Source organism: Python bivittatus, unplaced genomic scaffold (assembly GCF_059951505.1).
Source record: "Python bivittatus isolate LINGU-HERP-01145 unplaced genomic scaffold, Pbiv_v1 ctg000580_np1212, whole genome shotgun sequence".
Lineage (NCBI taxonomy): Eukaryota > Metazoa > Chordata > Lepidosauria > Squamata > Pythonidae > Python > Python bivittatus.
This window is the reverse complement of record NW_028277087.1, coordinates 25077848-25099088: the sequence shown is the minus strand read 5'-3', so window position 1 is coordinate 25099088 and position 21241 is coordinate 25077848. Positions and strand designations below refer to the sequence as shown.

General features: G+C 38.2%; 1 protein-coding gene across 1 annotated transcript in view; it reads left to right on the top strand.

Moving 5' to 3' along the window:
• KIF26A (kinesin family member 26A) overlaps positions 1-21241 on the top strand; it is a 171138-nt gene that overhangs the window by 75064 nt on the left and 74833 nt on the right. The window contains exon 4 of the mRNA XM_088149779.1: positions 20797-20954. Coding sequence (XP_088005905.1) covers positions 20797-20954 — 158 coding nt within the window. The remainder of the gene's footprint in view (positions 1-20796; positions 20955-21241) is intronic.

The following is a 21241-nucleotide window of genomic DNA, read 5'->3' as shown; positions in this document are numbered from 1 at the left end:
GACTCTGGACAGTGTACAATATCAACAAAAAGATTCCCCCCCAATAATAAATAGAACAATGACAAAACCAAAATCACAAAAAACAAGGATAAACTCCAAATCAGACCAAGATAACTTTCCACAATCAGTTAACTAGGACCAGAAGCATGTTGAAATAAAAAAGTTTCAACTTTTCTTTAAAATAAGATGTTGTGGAATCTTGAGCCCAAAATTGGATTCAGTTATGATAAAATAGAAACAATTAACTTATTAAAAAAACCCGAGTGGGTAAGAATGCTCTGTTCTAATAATATTTATGATGTCTGCAAGTTAGATAATGTGGTGACTGTGGTGACAGTTAAGATACGGTAAATTCTTTGGAGGGATGAAAAAAATAAAACATTATAATTACCATGTAGGAGTTATAACAAGGAGAAAACACCTTTCTGTCTTCACTATTATTAATATTCTAAAGAATATAAGGCAAACATAGCCATTTGAGTGAATGTTGTAGCACACACATTTTGTGAAATAAGACTATTTTTTTGCATTTGTTCTATTTCTGGATCTGCCAAAATCAGTGCAAGAATGTCATATTTCACAAGGCAAACCACTTCTCTGATGTTGCCAAGGAAACTACATGGATATAGCCATGAAAGTTATCTGGAGTTGAGCTCAAATCAAAAGAAAGTTTACTTTTTTATCCCAATATATAAAGCCAGTGTTATCATTGTTGAATATTAATTGTATCATTGAGTTGGATTTTATATACTGAGAGCTTGTATCCCTTCCCAGTAAAAATTGTGATAAATAATTTCCTTAACTGTTTTTACTCAATTCAGAAGTTGGTGTTAATGAATATGCTTGAAGGTAATTTACAATGTCTTGCATGCGAGAGGGGAAAGCTAACTTCCTAAGGCGAGAATTTAGCAACTAACAGAACACTAGCTGAAAAAAACATATTACTCTATGTATTTGTTATTCTTATTAATCATGGTCAACTTATAGATTTCAATCAGGCACAGTCAGTGGTAGATGAAAATGCATGATTTTTCCTCCTGTTGTGTGTAGCTCTATATCAGGAGTGCAGCTCCAGGAGCCAAATTGCTGCTGAATTGCAATTTTAATAGTACAGGAGGAGAAATTTATTTAACTTAGAATAATTGACTGTATCTGATTTAAATGGATTTAGTTTTTGTCCTGTTTCTGTCCATGTCTAGACTTATCTCACTTTTTTGAGTGATTCCCCAAGGCACAGTTCAAAGAGTAAGTATGGCTTTAGATGTTCAGAAGACATATAAGCATCCATGCTCTACATGCCACAGAAGTCTGTGGCTTCAACTGTATAGCCAGCAGAGCAAGAAATGCATTTTGAAAGCACATAAACTAGCTGCAGGACTCTCAATATGTTTTCTTTCTCAGTACAATAAGGAGGACAAATGTCCTAAAAATCTCTTTAACCCAGGCATTCTGCCAGACAAAACCCTCCCAAGCAACCTCTGTTTGATCTTTTCTTACCTGCAGGCCAAGCAGTTATTAGTACAGTATCCCATAAAAGGACCTGCCCAAACTAGCTATAGCAGCCCACTGAGCCAGCAATCCTAACAGGAATAATACCAACAATGGTGGCCTAGATTTCACCTGTTCCTATTGGGAACCAGCTTTAACATTAAGGGTTGATTAGAAATTCATGGAAGATTAGAAATTCATAGATTGTCTAAATACAGTAGGCAGTCCTAACACTAAACTTCTTACATACAGTATCTTTTTCCAAGTGTCTCCCCAAAGCTGGATAGGCATTATATGAGTAGATGGATCTACCCCTGAGATGCAGCCATTATTTTGAACTAACTCTGGTTGTTAGAGCTCAGGATCCCACTAGCATGCTGGCTGGGGAATTCTGGGAGTTGAAGTCCACATATCTTAAAGTTGCCAGGGTTGAGAAACGCTGATATAGAGAGAGATTTCTAGAAAATGCAGGAATTTCTAAGTAGGCAAATCAGTGAAGAATGATTTCTCTGAAAGTAATTAATGAATGTTTTTCTGGGGACTTGGAAACAAAGTGATTGCCAGTGTGATCAAGATAAATAATCCTTCTTGACAAATCCATTAGCTCCTTTGTAACACATGTAAGTTGCTGAAGAAGAGAAGGTTAAAGACTGGAACAGCATACCTGTGTTAGCTTGTAGCTTTTACATGAATGATATTTTATTCTTACTTATATTATTTGTTGAGTATACAATATTGTTGAATTTGACTATGGTGTTGCACATTTCAATAAAGACCATTTTCATGCCCAATATCATATATCAAGTTTCTTGGATACTGTTCTATGAATGGGGTTGTTGCATATGTGTGTGTGTGTGTGTTCAACTGTTACATTAGTTTTCAGACTCCATATTTTATATAGAAAATGAGGTGGGCTGACCAATTCATAACTGATAGGTTTCATAGACTCTGCCAGCATTTTATATTTTTGGAATTTGAAGGTTTTTTTTTTTTTTTGTAAATCTCAAGAACAATTTGGATATACTAATTGAAAAAGATTTATTATACCCCTGCTAATGACATGGTATTGTTTCATGACAGAATCTGTATAACATAGCACAGTGAAGTTTTAGTTTCTCTTTTTTCCTATTTATGTGTGCTATTGATTTTATTTCACTTTCGAGGCAGTAATGGATTTATAATTAGAATACAGTCACAGTAATCAATGATGAGATTATTAGGCATATAAATAGAACTTTTGAGACTAAGATGAGGTAATTTCCTGCTACAACTGAGAATCAATTATTGGGGTTTTGTTGAGAATTTTAAGTAGCATTTGTATAAGTTTAAAGTTATTTTAAAGGAGTTAATCCAGGCCTGTTGCCTACTTTAAAATAATTTTAAGAAATTAACTAATAACTTCATATCCATTTACTGCTGTTTTTATCTATTGAATTCTATGTCTACCTACCATTTGCACACAGATTTAAAAGTTCCTGAATTGTATTCTGAGAAGTCTCTTCAGAATCACAATCTTTCTTTAATTAAAAAAAAAAAAAGATGTTTGGGAAAGGTATTGGACTCAACAACTTGTGAAAATATTTTGTGTAGTCCATTTTGATTCAGTGAACCCTAGCTACAGATACCAAGACTTGGCTGAATTTGTATTACATGTTGTTTATACCATTTGTCACTCACCTTTCATCCATGGAGCTCAACACAACATGCATAGGTCTCCCCCTCCTGCCTCATAACAGCTCTGTGTATTAGGTCAGGGTGAACATAGATTTGAACTGCAGTTTTTCTGTTTCTCATCAGAAACCTAGCCACTATTCTGCATGATAAAATAACTGAGGACATTGAATGAGACCATGTAGCTAACAGAGTTGGTTCAGGAAGAGAAACAGAAGTCAAATGGCATCATGTTTAGAAATGCATGAATGTGTAGCTTTTATTTTTGCATTCTGTTTCATAGGCAGGTGATTGGGACTGTGAAAGGTTTTTTCTCCCAAGGCCTTTTGCATGAGGGAGGGGATTGAGTTACCATGACATGCATTTATTCTATGGCAAGATACAGGGAGCCCCTAGTTTAAGAACAAGTTCTGTTCCCAAGGTCTGTCCTTAAGTTGAATTTGTATGTAAGCCAGAACCACATTGTTATATAATACTGTATAAGTAGTATTGTGTAATGAACTCAAACCATTGTGCATTTAACTTGAATCTTGCCATGATAGGCTCTGTTCTTAGCTATGGGTTGCCTAACCAGGGTGCTCTTAACCTGGGGACTACCTGTACAAGATCTGCCAGACCTTGGACAGCTCCAAAGACCAGCAGGCAAATTGCGTTACAGGGTTCCACAACTTTTTGGAATTTTCAGTTGAGATTAAGCTTTGACAACTTCTTCAAGTGCTACTTCTCCACTGAGGTAAGATTATTAAGGGAGTCTTGATCTGTCACCCTTGAGTTCCTACACCATGGTCTAGTTTCTAAGCAGATCTGCTTGCATGGGGCAAGAACCTATGGAGAAATGTAGAATTCTGTGTGTTTGGCTTATTTCTGACTTTGGGATCTAGGATAATTGCTCTGTGAATTCATAATCCCATTTTCAAATGGGATTTAATATATAGTACACTGCCTCCATGAGACTCTTGGTGCTGCCATTATTCCATTTCAGTTTATTCTGATAACAAAGCATGAAGAATGTATTGTATTTTGCTTCTGTCTCTTCTCCACGGTCATCTTGACCAAATACTGTAATTGCCTTTAGGATACAGGATAGTTGAGGGAAGAGTCTGAGTTCAGATAAATAAAAGCTGTGCATGGACCTTTTCTGGATAACAGTTATGATTTACATCCCGTGGTGATTATTCAGGCACTTGAGTAAGATTGAACCTTTGGCTTTTAGACTAATGAGGTAGCTTATACTGTAGATCCTTTATTCCATAAAGGAAGAATGAGCAAATTTTCCATGATCAGTAATTACATGAGAAAAGTGGTGACTGTATCTTTTTTTGTTGTTGTTGTAAGCCTTTGTCCTGTCCCACCATGTGCTGTGCTGTCCCACAGCTAAAGATGTGAAGTGTTCCAAAATACAAGAGGCAGGCAAGGGATTAAATAACAATTTGGTCTAAAGGCAGCCCAGTATTTTAGTTAAGCCAAACAAGATTCAGAAAACTAAGATAAAGCAAAGGTATAAAAAGTCAGAATCCACAAGATTCTGTTTAGAAGTTCAAGATAGAACTGGTCACAAGAATACGTTAAGTGTAGGTGTTGTTTCTATCACTAGATTACTTCCAAGTAGTAAACTTTCTGATCCAGGATGCAAGCCTCCATCCTAATCCAAGTGTACTGCACTTGCTCAGTTCAGAAGCAACAGTGGATCCTGAACAGTACATTATTCCCAAGGAGCCTTTCCATGCAAAATTGTGCTTCTGCAGCTCTCAGATTCTCAGCCCAGCATGACCAGTATTTCCAGAGGTTTGGAAGCTGCTTTGAAGAATCCATTTCATGGCACCTCATTAGCAGTTGTATAGTATCCTGGCTTGCCATGGTGGTCTGACTTGGCCATTAATAGTCAAAGTGTCCTTGGGATTGTACTTTTAGCTCCTATGCTACAGGTAACATGGGGAAAACGTTAGTTGATAATTTTAGTGATATATGTACTATATAATCACCAACAGTGATAATATACTATATAAGCACCAACAGTGCAGTGTTGAAATAATACAGATGCAGAACTCTTATCTTGAAATTTCAAATGCTAATTTTTATGGCTTACATAGAGTGCATATATAAAAGTCAGAAGTGTGTGTTTAGACACAAACAGCAGTGATAGTTTTCTTGCTACTGTGCTGCAGCTGCAAGTATTAAAACATCTAGAGAAGTGAAGTTTAGTCATAAAATTGCTCTTATGCTGATTTTTAATGAGCCCCGCTGGAATCATTGGCAAGGAGCAGTAAAAAGTTGATGCTGAGAAATATTTCTCCAGAAAAAAGCATAAACTGTGCATTTGCTGTACTTTTAGTGGCAATTGTGGTGCTATAATTTTACTGGTACCTCAACCAAGAACGTGTATGCACCCTATATGCTTCCAGAGAAAGTTTTATAGGCTTTGAAATTCCACAGGGAAAGTAAGAATTTGTATCGTATTTGTTCTAGTTAACGGTCATGGATCATAGAATTTTAAGGTAAAGCATTTTAAGTGAAACTGTATTATTATTTCATGTGCAAGCACATTTATTTGTGAATGGAGACTTCTTACATTTCCATTATAACAGCTATGACCACAGTGAGATGCATTAGACCAGTGTTTCTCAACCTTGGCAACTTTAAGATATGTGGACTTCAATTCTGGGAGTTGAAGTCCACATATCTTGAAGTTGCCAAGGTTGAGAAACACTGCGTTAGACTAAGTAATAAAACTACTAACCATGTTTCAGATTTGTATGTCAATATGCCAGTCAGAACTGGATCAAAAACTATGAAGAATTTTATATTGCTCTTTTTTAAGGAAAGGCTTAAGTAAATCCCTTCTCAGCATTCCTAGGTTTCCGAATGACAAAATGACTCATGGTGGGTAAAGTTTTCTGAATGATAGTTTGCCAACTACTATTAATCTTTCCCTGCAACGACCAGCTCCAGGGTAGTTTTTCTTGGGCATATTCTTAGATCATGTAGGGTGGCAGTGAGATTAGTGCTGGCCAGTGCCCTGGATGAACTAAGAGCCATTCCATTTCCTAGTTTTCCTCACCAGGTGCCTTCCAGATAGATTTGAAATATAGCTCCCAAAATTGCCATTTCTCGCCAGCAAAGAGTTCTAGTTTGACCACAGTTGAAGAACACTACACCGGGGGAGGCTGAATAGGTTGAGGTTGTAAAATTCTGTCCTATACCAGCTCAAACTACAGTGCTTTCCCCACATATGAAGCTTCTTCAGTGTTGTAAACTAGACCTAGAAAAGAAGGCCATTCCTCCTGATTGAAAGTAATTCACAAGAGGAGTTGATGCAGTTTCAGTTTTACACCTCAGTCTGAAACCTGTCTAAAAGTGGATAATTAATCCACTCATCCAGGGTTCTTTACATCTGCAGTCCTACCATCTTCTCCAAAACCTTCCTCAAATACTGTAGTTGGTTATCCAATATGGTTAGATCAAAATATGGTTTCTTCAGGGGGGTGCACCACTGCCTCCTTCAAGGCAGAAGGTATAATCCCTTCTCTCAAAGAAGCATTTATTGCCTCTTGAAATGTGCACATCCCATTAGTTGCCCAGAGGAACCACATGAGGCATGGGCCCAGCCCACAACAGCAGAGCTTATATTACCAAGGACCCTGTCCATAAGATTAAAAAAATCCCAGATAACCTTGAAAGGTTTTACCCCAGTCACCCCCAAATCTCCTGTCATCTTCCTTTGATAACTTATCTCCTGGCTTCATAACTCTCCCTGCAGTATTCCTCCCTCCCTTGCCCCCACATCCAAACAAAGAGAGGTGACCATCCAACAGATATTTGTCAGTGACAGAGGATTTGGCCTCTCCTACCTCTGTCATCTAAATCTTATAAATTATAGGGCCAGAAACTCAACCAAGTGTTCTCAGCTCCCCTCTGAGTCCTGGGTTGGCAATGCACTTCCACTTCCACTGCAGGTTGGTCCTTCCTCTGTATCTTATCCAGAGAGCAGTGTTCTTAAACCTGGCCATAACCTTTGCATAGTTAAGAGCAGTATTCCATAGTAGGAGCCTACAAGATAATCAAAAGCAAATTGATCTTGACTTCCTACTCCTTGATTCCCCACTCTACATCCTGAAGAAAGACAGCACCCAGAGTAATCATGGAGATGATAGGTACAGCCAGAAACGGAAGGTGACTCTTTCGCATCTTTGGTATCACTGTCTTTCTCAGTCTTGTCCCTTTTTTCCAGCTTGTCTTTAACTGGATAAACTCTGCAACTGTGTTTACCAGTAGGCTATCTTTTGTTGAACTGTTCCTCACAGCAAAAAAACCAACTGTTACCCATTGATGCTGACTGCTCTTTATCAAACTGCCCCACAAGGGGCACAATATATTAGTGACTCTGAGGGTCTGTGATTCTGAAAAGCATCTCTGACTCTGAAACAAACCACTGTCCTCAGGTCTCTGTGATTAAGGGTGGGTCTACAGTAGGACGATAATGAGCTATTGAAGTGACAGTGAGAGGAAAACTTGGAGTATCACTGTTTCTTGCCTCTTTAGGGTACCACCTCTTCAACTCAGTCAATTCTAGGCATGACTGAAAGCAACAAAAAGCTCATGGTTATGGCATAAAGCTGTATCCATGATCTTGATGTAAGCTTTGCAGTCAAGAAATATGATACGGGCTAGCACTTAGTACAGTAGCAGTGAAGGCCTTGGAAAGCTATTCAGATCCCAGAGTGTGTTTGTATCAGTGAAGATCAGAATTATATAGGAAATGGTTTTTCCTGTGACAGTCCATGGAAGCAAAAGTTGGACTTTGAAAAAGCAGGATAGAAAGAGTATTGACACTTTTGAAGTTTGGTGTGGGAGAAGACTCCTGAGAATCCCAGGGACAGCCCAGAAACAAACAAACACAAATGGATCATAGAAGATATCAATCCAGAGTTCTCACTTAAGGCACAAATGACTAGGCCCTAATTATCCCACTTTGGACACATTATGCAAAATATGGCTCTCTAGAGAAGTCTATAATGCTGGTAAAGGTAGAAGGAAAGAGAAGAAGAGCATGACCAGCAGCATGGTGGATGGACTCAGGGCTGCTTCTAGCATACAAGGTGCCCTTGTGCAGAATGCCACTTAGCCCCCCCAACAGTGTTTTTAATATTTAAATTACTTTGAATATTAAGTATTCAAATATTATTTGATGGGTCATGGGTATAGATTCTATTGGTGGCCAAGTGTGCATATGTGAAGCCAACAAGCCTGTTCACTGATACTGTATCTCCTTTTTTTTTTTTTTACTTGCAACTGGAGCCACCCCTCTCCCTGGGGCACCCTTGTGCAGTGCATCATTTGCACACTGGCTGCCCACCTCATAGAATGAGGGTGGTGTGAAAGGCAAGGAGGACAGCAACTCTGAACTTGGGGAGAAGTTTCTTCCATTGTATGGAAACTGCCACAGAGAGAAGGAGCACTTCTTGGCCCTCATTCCATTAAGCTCATGGAAGGTGAGGACCTTCAGCATCCCTTCTTGGAATGCCTAAATGAGCCACTTATAGTTGGAAGAGACTGTCCTGAAGGTACATGAAGGCCAAGCTATGTGGATTTTAGGGGTTAAAATTGGGACTTCAGATTTGATCTGGAAACCACGTAGTAAACTTTCAAGTAACGGCAGCACCAACATTGTAGCGCTAAATATTCTCATCCTTGTTAGTAGCTGTGGTGCTGAATTTTGGTCTAATTGTGCTGTCCAAGTCATCTCCAAAGGCAGCTCCATGTAGAGCACATTGCAGTAGCCTAATTGTACAGTGATGAGGAGGTAAGTAACTTGCAAAGGTCAGATTTGTCCACTAACCGAGCCTTCCTCAAGTTAGTGTTCTCCAGATGTTCTGCAACTATAATTACCAGGCTTCCCAGCCTGCATAGGTTCCTGCTGACGGGAAATTTTTGTAATCTAATACATCTGAGGGTCACCAGGACGCTCAGTGGTCTTTTCTCCACTGCCAATTGTTTTGCCTTCATATTCAAGAAAACTTACAGATACTGAGCTTACAGCTATGCCATCTGGTCTCCTCATCATATGATCACAAAAGTGCTGGGAAAATGTTTCAGTGTTGGGGCAGGAATTTTTTTAAAAAAAATTCTCTTCTGTCAGTATATAGCAAAACTTGTTTAGCTTCTGACTTTAAGTGTGTTAATTGAGTAATTAAAGATTAAGTCGAGTGATATGGATCATCTGTAGAAAGGTTATTTTCCTAATTAATTTATCTTGGCAAGCTGACTCTATTCCTCCCTTTGACAGTCAGTGCATGGGCTTGTGAAAGTTCCATTCCATTGACACAAGTCATGTATGGAGAGTAAGATTTTGTTTTCAGTGATTACTATGGCATTGTTATATTAATTGCATTTCATTTTTTAAAAAAATTTAATATAGGTTTCTCAGATGAGGGCAATTGGTACTGTTAGAAAAACATACAACAGTCTCCCTTTGCTGAAAAGGAAAATAAAATATGAAGCTTCTTTATACCGTGGGATAATTATAATCAGATATTCCCTGCTTTGATTGGCTGTAACTTCCAGGTTTTTAGATATATGACAACAAGGTTGTGCTAAATGATGGCACTGGTTCTCAGAATATTCTTTGAGGATGGCAGTCCATGTTGGTTGGAAACTATCTCCTTTTCCAAAGAGCATTGCAGAAAATGACCTGTCCAAGACTTAGGATGCAATGTGGCAAGCTAAAGTCAGGGATGTAATAAAGTACTACATTATACATCCCATTGGGTTCAAAACAACTGAGGTAGTATTAGAGAGTCAGAGGAACTACATATAAAATAGTGAAGAGGAGGTCAACGTTCTGATGTGTGTGTGAACAAGTTAGAGCAAAGTTCTGGAAGCACAAGAAAGGCTGCAACAGATGTTATTTCCAGCACTGGACTGTTTTTTTTTTAATATTTCCAATTATTTTTATTTTTCATAATGTACAAATTGAGAAAACAAAAGGAAAAAATATATAAAGATTAAAAGAGTTAAAGAAAAACAGAAGAAATAATACAAACATATACGAACATTTAACAAAATGACTTCTGACTTCCTTTGCAAAAGAGAGATACAAAAAACTTTTCATACAACCTTGTTTAACTTTATAATAAGACTTCTACTTTTCCCAATAGTCTATTATTATAATGAATCATCAAACCCATATGTCATTATTCGATTATCTTCAATTTCATACAAGGAATCAGAAAAGGCTTCTTAAATTTTTTCAATGTTTTTTCCTTTATGATTGCCATCAATTTTGCCAATACTGGAAAGATCAGGCATTACCTACGTTAGAAGAATGGATAGTTAAGTTGTTAGCACTCGCGGCAATGGCAAAATTGGCGGCGATCAGAATGGACTGTTTTTTTTTTAAAGTATCAAAGTTCTCCAGCCTGTACTCTGGCCCTATTGGTCTGCATTGGTCTTGTTCAGACTGCCAGGCTATTCAGAAGTAACAGTGGGGTGAAAGTTAGGCCATTATTCCTGAATGGAGCTCTTCCCTGTAGATTGGGATGTTTGTGCTTTGCAGCCTTTGATGTTAAACTCTGTGTTCCTGGTGCTCCTGTTGGCTCAGAGGTGGTACCATTGAATTTGGGCTGGTATTTGAAGAAGCAGGTGCTGGGGTAGTGAGATTTGGTTTTTCCATGATCCCTGCGCTGGAGTCTGCCTTTGTGTGTTTCAGAGCTACGCTTGGATTACCTTCTTCCTCTGAGGACAAGCTATCTGTGAAGTCAAAACAGATTATGTATGGGAGGCATTACCATCCTAGAGCATCACTGTTTACCAAAAAGCAAAAGCTTTCTTGGTTTGTGTAAACAGGTTTGATCAGAGATTGCAGTAGAACAACCCCCCCCCCCACAATATTTGTGATCTCTATATTTTACTTATTCGAATTCTTTTTGAAATTATTGTCTGCTTCTGCCCTTATATATTGCATGAATTAGTCTTTGATTTACATGAATTAGTCCTTACCTCAATGATATTGGGAGTATATAACACACATACACATACCCTTCATGCATTACTTATATTACATGGTTAACTGGAGAATGGCCTTATTTTAATAATCCAGCCCATTGTGTGGGCATTTGCAATGAAGAAATCTGCTAAAGTTGATCAGCTGCTTGTTTATAAACTTTCTTATGCAGGTAGTCCTCAGGCTACAACCATTTGTTCAGTGACCATTCAAAGTTTGACGGTGCTGAACGAATGGTACTTACGATTGGTCCTCAGAGTTCTGACTGTTGCAGCATCTCTGCAGCCATGTGATCGCGACTGCCAACGTTCCCTGCTGGCTTCCCAAAAGCAAAGTCAATGGGGAAGCTGGCAGGAAGTCAGAAGTTGTGATCATGTGAGGTCCTCGTTTAAAGATCTGTGTGGTCCTTGGGTTATGATGGCAGCTGGGACTACCAAAATTACTGCTGCTAAGTGATGTGGTCATGTGATGTTACACTTTATGACTGCATCACTTAATGATGGAAATTCTGGTCCCAATTGCTGTCATAACCCGAGAACTATCTGTACTCAAGACGTTTGATTTCATTGGTGTTCTACTTGTGTGGCAATCTGTGTCTGTGAAGTTGTTTGCACGTAGACTTCTCCACTGCAGATGGACATTCTAATGTATGGACATCTGGTGGCAGTATCATGGTACTCCTTTGCTCAACACTGAAGGACTATCATAGTTCTGCCACCAGATATTCATATGCCAAATGATGCCTTCCTAAATGCAAATAAGATATGAAGGACTCTGCTTACATCTCTGTAATAAATGCAGAGCAATGCCTGTAGCGTACTATGAAAAGGCTCTAACATGTCACCATAGGAGATAGCTATAAAACATGATCTATGGCAGCAAAGAATTTAAAGTTTTGTGGCATCCTGGAGAGTGTTTAATTGCATTTGTGCTTCATTACAACACTGTCTCTTTTTGGCTAAATTTATTTTAACTAATTAGTTTGAAATGTCAGAGTAGTATTTCAGGTGACAGAAATGCGTATTATCCCATGTAGTGGATAACCCTAGTGAAAAATATGTATTGTGACATCTGATCTAATTAAGCATTTTTAAAAGATTTAGTGGACATTATTCTAGTAAATGTTCCTAAAAAATACTTGAGTGGAACTGTATTTCTCATATTGGTACACACCAAAAGGAGATGTTATACAGTTAGTCCCGGCTTAAGAACGCCTGGTTTATAGATGACCCATAGTTAAGGACAGAGCCTATTGTAGCAAAATTTGAGTTAAATACACAATGGTTCGAGTTAATTACACAATAGTACTTATACAGTATTATACAATAATACTGTTCTGGCTTACATACAAATTTGACTTAAGGACTGACCTTGGGAATGGAACTCATTCTTAAACTGGGGACTACCTGTAATTATGATTCAGTTTAGATGGGAATAACATCTGAAGGATAATATTTTAGATCATCCTTAAAAGCCCATTGTAGGTATATATCATAGAGGAGAATGAGGACTAACATTTCTATCCCACTTTTTCTCTAAGGACCTCAAAGGAAGATACTTTAATCTCTTAACCCACCTCTCCGTTTTATCCTTTCAGCTACCTTAGGAGGTAGGTTGCAATAAAAAATGAGGGACTGATCTAAATCACCCAGTTGTGACCATTGCTAGATTGAGGGGTGCTGCTCATGGTCAATCACACCTTAGTCACCTCCTAGTTGGACTATTGCAACATACTGTACATGGTGCTGCCCTTGAAAAGCATTCAGAAGCTTCAGCTGGTCCAGAACGCAATGGCACATGCAGTTTTGGGTGCATCATAGTACACCAGTGTAATATTGTTGTTATGTGAGCTGCATTGGTGCCTGGTAGGCTTCCAGGTACAATTGAAAATGTTGGTTGTTACCTTTAAAGCCCTATGTGGCATAGGACCAGGTTACTTGAAGGACCACTTCTTCCCAGTGGCTTCTACCTCCCTTACCAGCTCTGGCCGAGTGGGCATACTTTGGCTATCAATAAAACAGTGTTAGGTCTCTGGAAGCGTGCCTTCTCTGTTACAGCTGTTATATAAATAAAATAAAATAAAATAAAATAAAATAAAATAAAATAAAATAAAATAGAGCCTGCCCTATGGAACAGCCTCCCTCTTGAAATACAGATAGTCCCTATTCTATTGGCCTTTCGCAAGGCCATGAAGACCTGGTTTTCCCCCAAGCACTGGGGTTGGGCTGTTAGCATGGAGGCTCTGACATGAATACATGTGAGTAATGTATTTGTGGTTTTACTGAGGCTTCATTCAGTTTTATTTGGGTTTTTTTTTTTGGTTTAATGAAATTCTTTGCTTTTATTGTGTTCGCCACCCAGAGTTTCTTGTATAGATGGGCAGCCATATAAATTATATGGATGGATGAATGAATGAATAAATAAATAAAATCTTGTGTTCAGCTAGGAAGTCCGAAAAGCTTTAAATACATGTTCACATCAATCTGCTTATAGAGTCTGTGATTGTGTGAAGTGGTGAACAAACATATATAATCCCTCTTCAGATTACCTGCTGAATGCAAAGAAGTAGGAGAGAAGGAAGGGCTTGTGTAAGGAAGTAGGGAACAAGGCCAGCAGATGATCAGGGATAGCATGGGATTAAAGTATCAAAGAACCACTACATTTTGAATACACTTTAAAATTTGTCTCATTTTGAGCCGCTGATTGATTAACTAAGTATGTTCCATCAAGTCACTGCCAACTCTCAGCAAACACATAGTTAGATCTTCTCTAGATTGATCTACCCGCAGCATGACCCTTCATGTCTTCTAATGGTGCACAGGCTTCACTGTAATGGAGCATCTATCTTGCTTCTGGTTATTCTCTTCTTCTCTTTCATTACACCTTTCTCAACATTATGGACTTATCAAGAAGCTGCAGAATGTCCAAAATATGATAAACTGAGCCTGGTTGTTTGTGCCTTAAGTGAGAATTCTGGATTGATTTTTTTTGATCATCCATTTGTATGTTTTCTTGGCTATCCATGGTATTCTCAAGAGTCTTCTCTAACATCAACTTCAAAAGTGTCAATATTCTTTCTATTCTGCTTTTCAAAATCCAACTTTCACTTCCATAGAGTGTCACTGCCTGTATAGTTCTGACCTTGTAGGTAGAGACATGTCACAGCATCTGAATAGCTCTTCCAAGGCTTTCATTGCTATCCTACTAAGTGCTAGTCTGTGGGGTATTTCTTAGCTTCTAGTTCCTTTACTGTTGAAAGTTGATTCTAAAAGGCAGGAGCTATCTATCACTTAACTTCACTGCCAGTGTTAAGATTGGTTGCTATGTCTGTTATCATTAGTTTTATGTTCTTTTTATTTAACTATAATCCAATTTTTTTCACTATGCACCTTGACTTTCATTCCTAGAGCTTTCAGATAATCTGCATTTTTAACTATTAGAGCAGTGTCATCAGCATAGGCAGGTTATAGATGTTTCTTCCTTCAACTTTGAAACCATACTCTTCTTCTTCAGCCTCTTTTAATATATATTTACCATATCTCTTGAATGAATAAGGAGAGAATATACAGATTTGTCTCATTCCTTTGTCTCTATCCTCCATAACGTGGAGCTGGTCTCTTTCACCATGTTCCATCCAGACTGTGACATCCTGTCCTGTGTATAGGTTTCTCATGAGGACAGTGAGATACACTGGGATTTCTATTATCCTAATGGCATTCTACAGCTTGACATGGCTGGCTTAATTAAAAGTCACTATATAATCAATGAAGTACATACTGACTTCTTCTTGGTATTCTTTGACTTTATCAATTGTCTGGCATGCATCTCTTGTTCCTTGGCCCTTTATAAAACAGCCTGAACATTTCTCTTTTCATTATAGGACTCTGATCTGCATTGGATGATCCTAACCATTATTTTGCTAGCATGTGAAATAAAAGATATTGTGCAGTAGTTTGCACATTCTGCTAAGTCATCTTCTTGATATTGGTGTGTAGACTGACTTCTTCCAATCTGTCAGCCACTGTGTTGTTCTCCAGATTTGCTAGCATAGTTTGGTTAGACTTGATTTTGTTGCTTGCTATATTTCTGTAGATATTCCATAAATTTTATAGACCTCTGACTAGGTAATGACCAGAGTGTTGATATCACTTCATTTTCTACTACTAGACAGAATATCTTCTAAGGTATCTTGGATGCTGACCTCCCTACTGTACAAAACCTCAGTATTACTCCTTCCATCTTTGTTTGATCTTTTTTGAATCAGTTATTTGTAAACATTCTTGAAGCATCGATATTATAGTTACATATAGAAATCTAAGTAAATATAGTATCTCCTGAGGGGTTTCTTCCTGTTCAGGTAGGGTGGTAACAGGCTGAAGGCTTTGGCAGATTTTTAAAAATATAGGTGTTGGGGGGAAAAATCAGTTATATTTATTGTTTTTAAACTTATCCTTGGTTCTAGGGCAAGGGTGTGGAATTTTTGGCTCTTCAAATTCCCAGCATCCCTTCATTATTGGCTAAGATGGTGATGTTTGCTGGAAATTGAAGCTTGGTTAATATAGAAGAGCCACAGCTTCCCTATATGTGATGTAAGTTTTTTTGTGTAATGGAAAACCAAGTAAATATTAAAGATAACCCTTCCTTCTAATGATGATTAGTAACTTAAACTTTTCCCCACTTCCTTCAATCTCCTAGGCAGACTCTGCCAACTATTTTCATGCTGTGGGTATGATCCCAGATTCCTGTGCAGCTGATATTTTGCTATGGCCATGGTTAGAAAGGTAGCTGTGGGCATTGCCTAAAATAGAGCAGGGCTATGTAAGCTCCATTATTTCCCATTTAATTTTAAAGAACCAGTAATTCCTCATGTTTAGAAGGGAGAACCAGACCTCTATCACACAATCCTTATAGGGACATATGGACATACACCCCCCAATAACACTTATAGTGTTATTGGCTGAGAGCTCAAAGAAGAAAACATTCTTATGCAGTGTTTGGAAAGGTCTTTAAGATTTTCACTTTCCATGATAGTTTTTAATAGGCCTTTTTGGCATGACAGTATCAGTGTTCATTTTCCATTTACATATTGGCTGTCTTTACTTCTCCAAGTGACAAGAATTATATATAGGATTTAGCCATACATTCTAACAAAATGGTAGAGTTGGAAGGAAGTTGGAGGGATTTGTAAAGCATAGTTTAATCCTTTTCCCCAGCTTTATGCACTAGGTCAGCCCACAAAGCATTCCTGACAGAAGGTTATTTAGCATCTGTTTGAAGATCTCCAGGAGAGGAGCTTATTACCTGTCTTAGTTACTGCATACATTGTCCAAGGTCTCTTACTTTCTCCTAATGTTCAATTAAAATATACACTTCTGTATATGCTAGAATGTATTGAGGTTCTGCACTTTGTGAGAGATTGGACCAAATATGTGTCATTGTTTATTGCCACTATAAATCTTTAGTTCTCTGAATTGGAAAATACAAGCTTGTGTGAACTAAAGGGACTCATTGCCACTTGGAATAGCCATTTTATTATGTTTTTGCTTTGTAAGCTATCTAGTGAATATGTATTGATGGATGACAACATGAATAATGATGTTGGTGGTGGTAGTGATGATGATGCTAATGCCTGTGGCCATAACCTACACTGTTGGTAAGTGCATGTGAATGAACTGGTCATGTAGCAGAGTCAGTTGCAAGGATCATAGCAATTAAATTATATGCTTTTCAATGGCCTCAAACATGCAGATTCTCCCATGCTATAAGATTACTATAGAGTTTCCTTACTACTGCAGACCATTTTTTAAACCTGCTTTAGTTATAGGGCAGAAGGTATAAGAAGGGGGCCTAAGTGAAATATATATTGACAAATAGGCTATGGTATACAAAACATTATTCCATACATGTTTATTGTACTTTAAAGCAGCAATGAAGCACTCTTAATTATATTTTTTCCTAAAGAATCTTAGACATCAACCCATGTTGCATTAAACACTGCACTCCTGAATAGAAATCTGAAGATTTTAGATCACAGTGATTTAGAATAATGCTATTGCTGCTCTTGCAGAAATATTCTGTTTCTGGTTTGTACACTAAGTCATCATACAGAACAAGGAAAACAGAAATAATTTTTTACACATTTTTTCTTACAAACGTTTCTAGGAAGGTAAGAAACAGGAACAGCTTCTGGGGACAGAAAGAATACCCTAGAACAGGGTTTCTCAACCTCAACAACCTTAAGATGTATGGACTTCAACTCCCAGAAGTCCCCAGCTAGCATGGGGAAGTTGAAGTCCACACCTTAAGGTTGCTGAAGTTGAGAAACACTGCCCTAGGAGGATGAGTTAAATAAAAGTGTTCTGTGTGCTTTTGTTTGTGTGTATGTGGGAGCATGTATATACTTTTTGTCTGCATTTTGCCTCATCCTTAAAAAAGAAACCAGAATTTTTCATTTGATTCTTTTGGCTGCTCATGTAAAAAGATGTTACCAATGTGACTCTTTGGTAAGTTCTTCTTAAAACAGAAAGAGCTTGAAGATGATGTGAGACTGAGAAATAATTCTTGACAGTGATAACTGAGGCAGATAAACAATTCTACCAGCCACCAATAATTCTGTAAAACAAAAAGCATTCTGCTTATAGTTTTTTGTGTTTTCATGCTTGTCAGATGGTTTAACAGTACATTACCTATAACAAAGGTTTTCTGCATTCTTTGTGTTATCTTTCTCTGGTCATGGTTTTAATCTTGCTTCATGCCAGGCACAACTTCTTCTTATTACTTATTGTGGGGGTGTACAGAATACAAGGAAGATGGGTAGAGTAGCCTGTCAGATAGACATGAGGGATGTGCAGACATGATAGGACAATAGGCTTAGATCAGCCTTCTGCAATTAGGCATTCTCCCAGAAATGTTGGACTGCGGCTTTCATCAGACCTGGATCAGGATGACTACAGATGATGAGAATTATAGCCCAACATATCTGGAGGGCACCAGGTTGAGAAAGGCTGGATTAAACAGTCTGTTCAGTTGATGTAATCCAAAGCAAGGCAGCTTCCAAATTTTGCAGATGACAATTTGTAAATTGTCTTGTAAATACCCTTCTGTTCAATTTGTAATTTTTGATTTGCACAGTAGTATCTCCTCCAGGATCTGTTGCCATCATCTGTGAGTGGCAGGGCTACACAGGCCTTTTAAGTTTTCTTCCTAAGTAATTCCCCTTCTCATATCTCTTACTTATAGCTGGAAGATCTCCCAGTCTTTGAGAAACAGAACACTTCTGTCCTGCATGATTCTCATTTCCCACTCCCTCACTAACCAGGTTCAAAGACAACCTGTGGTTGTTTTTGCTAATCTCATACACTCTTCAAGTCACTCTCCCTCTTGAGGTCACTCTAGCTGACTAAATAGGAGAATGTAAAATATATAATTCATTTATTTTTTAAACAGCAACTTGCTAGCTGTGTTGCTGAAAGGATAGCTTGCAGGCAATTTGCAACCAGGTGCTTTTCCCCGTAGCTGTCAGCATGGTTGCGTGTTGCTGCAGGGTGCTGAGTGAAGGAGAGGGGGAGAAGCATTCTAAATAATACCTGCATAGAGACTCCAGGAACAGATAATTGAAGATTGCCTATGTAGGAAGATGGTCCTGGTGGAGATCTCCTCACCTACCACTTACATAAAAGGGAAAGAAAAGGAATTGTTGCCAACTCCCATCTTGTAAACATTCAGGGCAAAAACACCCCTAGCAGCATAGTGTCCTGCCATAAATACTGTATTTTTGTCAATTTTCATCCTACTTCCTTTGGTTAGGTTGCAGTGCATAGAGGAACACCTGCAAGGATTTGCAGAGTAAAACAGTCCATATAATTGCAGATATGTTTTAAAGTAAAATCAGCAGTCTGGTGTGCATTTTTCTGACCTTATGCAAATCAGTCCATCAGTCAGTCAATCTGAGTGGGAGCTATAAAAGGTGACTCATGAAACTGTCAAGCCATCTTTCCTTTTGAAGTCCTGTAAACAGAATATTATGTCTGCTAAAGCCCGGGGCAGGGTGAAACAAGAGTTTCCACCAATAGGAAAAGAGCTCCACAGATTCTGTAGAACATTCAGCATAGCAGATGGAATAATTGCACTCTTTATGTCTTGCACTTGCTCTCTCTCTCACTCACTCAGTCATAAATAAATAATTTTGGGCTCACCATAGTTGAGGCAAATATAAATCAGCTCAACTGCTGAACACAGATGATGGTAGGAGAACACAGGGGTATGGAGGTGATTTTGAAGCAGTGCAAGGATACTGTATGGATCTGTTCACAGCTTCAGAGGCATCTTTTGATTTCCATCAAGATATCCTGATTCTTTGTCTTTTCATTGAAGTGTTTCTCTCTCGCTCTTTAGATATTTTTAAAGCTCTATGTTTGCTAGGTTTCCTAAACAGTTGCAGTTTGATGCTGCTGTACCCTTTCATTAGTTCTACTTTCTACCATCCTATTTCCACCCCTGTTGTGTTGGTCTAACACAGCTTGTAAGTCCATTGGTAGGAATTGCCTCATATCTGTTTTGGGATATGTCCTGGGACAATTACTCCTAGGATACTTAGCCAGCTGTCCTGAAATTTCGAGACCTCCAATTTCAGCACTTCTGGGTGGTGCAGATTGGGAAAAGACTGGACTGACCTTTAGCATTATGGCTATTAAATGAATAAACTAATAGTGGTAATAGTAATAGTGATCTGAGTTTTCTTAGGCAAATGATAAATTCTGCCCTCTTTATCAGTGATTAATTCAGAAAGCCTTTTATATATGTTAAATCATGCTGCTGATTTAAATGTATTTATTTAATAGAATTAATAGTTTTTTTGTGTGACTGCTCTTGCGTGATATTTAAATATCCAGTATCACCTTAAACAAACAAGAACTATTGCATGTAAAATGGATAACCACCTAAGAATTATTTTAGAAAGACTACTAACAGATAAAAGGGTTGCAAAATGAGTCATAAGATTAACTTGAACTCTTTTGTACTGACAGTAGTAATTCATTTGAATCTAGTGAGTCAGTCATGCCCACTTTCAAAACATTCCATTCCAGTTCCCCATCATCCTTATTTTTTATTCACCTCCCTTAAACAGTTAGCATTTTTTACCAACTGAGCAAGTTAAACTCTTAGGGACCTGTTTTACTTTTCTTCCCCATCAAGAACTTTTTGGACTGTTGTAAATATTGGGATTTTTCTGAGTGGGTTTTGGCTTCCTCTTACAGGTGAATTATGTCATTTTGCTTCATGAGCATCCACATTACTGTACAAATTTGGCTTTACAACACACTCGCAAAGGATAATAACCTTTTTTCATTTCCCTGCTTAGGACACATTATTCTTGTTTTAGGATGTGTGCTGAACTATGGCTCCCTGCAGCCCCACCCAGAGAGGCAAATTATGAGGCATGCTGGGAATTGCAGTTCTGCAACAGGCTTCTCAGTCTGGCTCTAGTTTCTCATAGTGAAGTTTAGTTTTAATTATGCCCTCTATAGCATTTGCAGTTCCTTTTAGTTTCATGTTATTTGAAAACCATGCTAATAAATGCTTCATCTTAATAAATACTGTGAATGACTGTTTTTAAATTTTAATTTAATTTTTCATAGGAGGCAACAACAGGAGAGTGTGGAAAGGAAGGTTCTAATTTTCAAGTTACCTCAGGACAAAACAACTGTGACCAGATTGGGACTGGCGGTTCTCAGAGTTTGGTTGCTCCTGCTGGCGTCTCTGCGGGTACTTCAGCAGCAGCTTCTTTCTTCATAAGGTAATACTGCTGCATTGAGTATTAAATGGCGGCAAACCAAATGTTCTTAAACTTCCTTTGCAAGTGACAGCTCAGGTAATTGAATGCAGTGAGGCTGTTTGGATAACATAATTATTATACATGGCAGCACAAGTCTGGAACACCTACTGAGGGGAAAAAGCGGCTACAGGAAATTGTGGGGAGAAACTGACGGCAAAATTAAGATCCTCCTTCCACCCACTGTGCATCTGCTGGAAATCCTGCCTTTTTGGCCCTGCTTTGCCAAAAAAAGGAAAAAGAACTGCCTG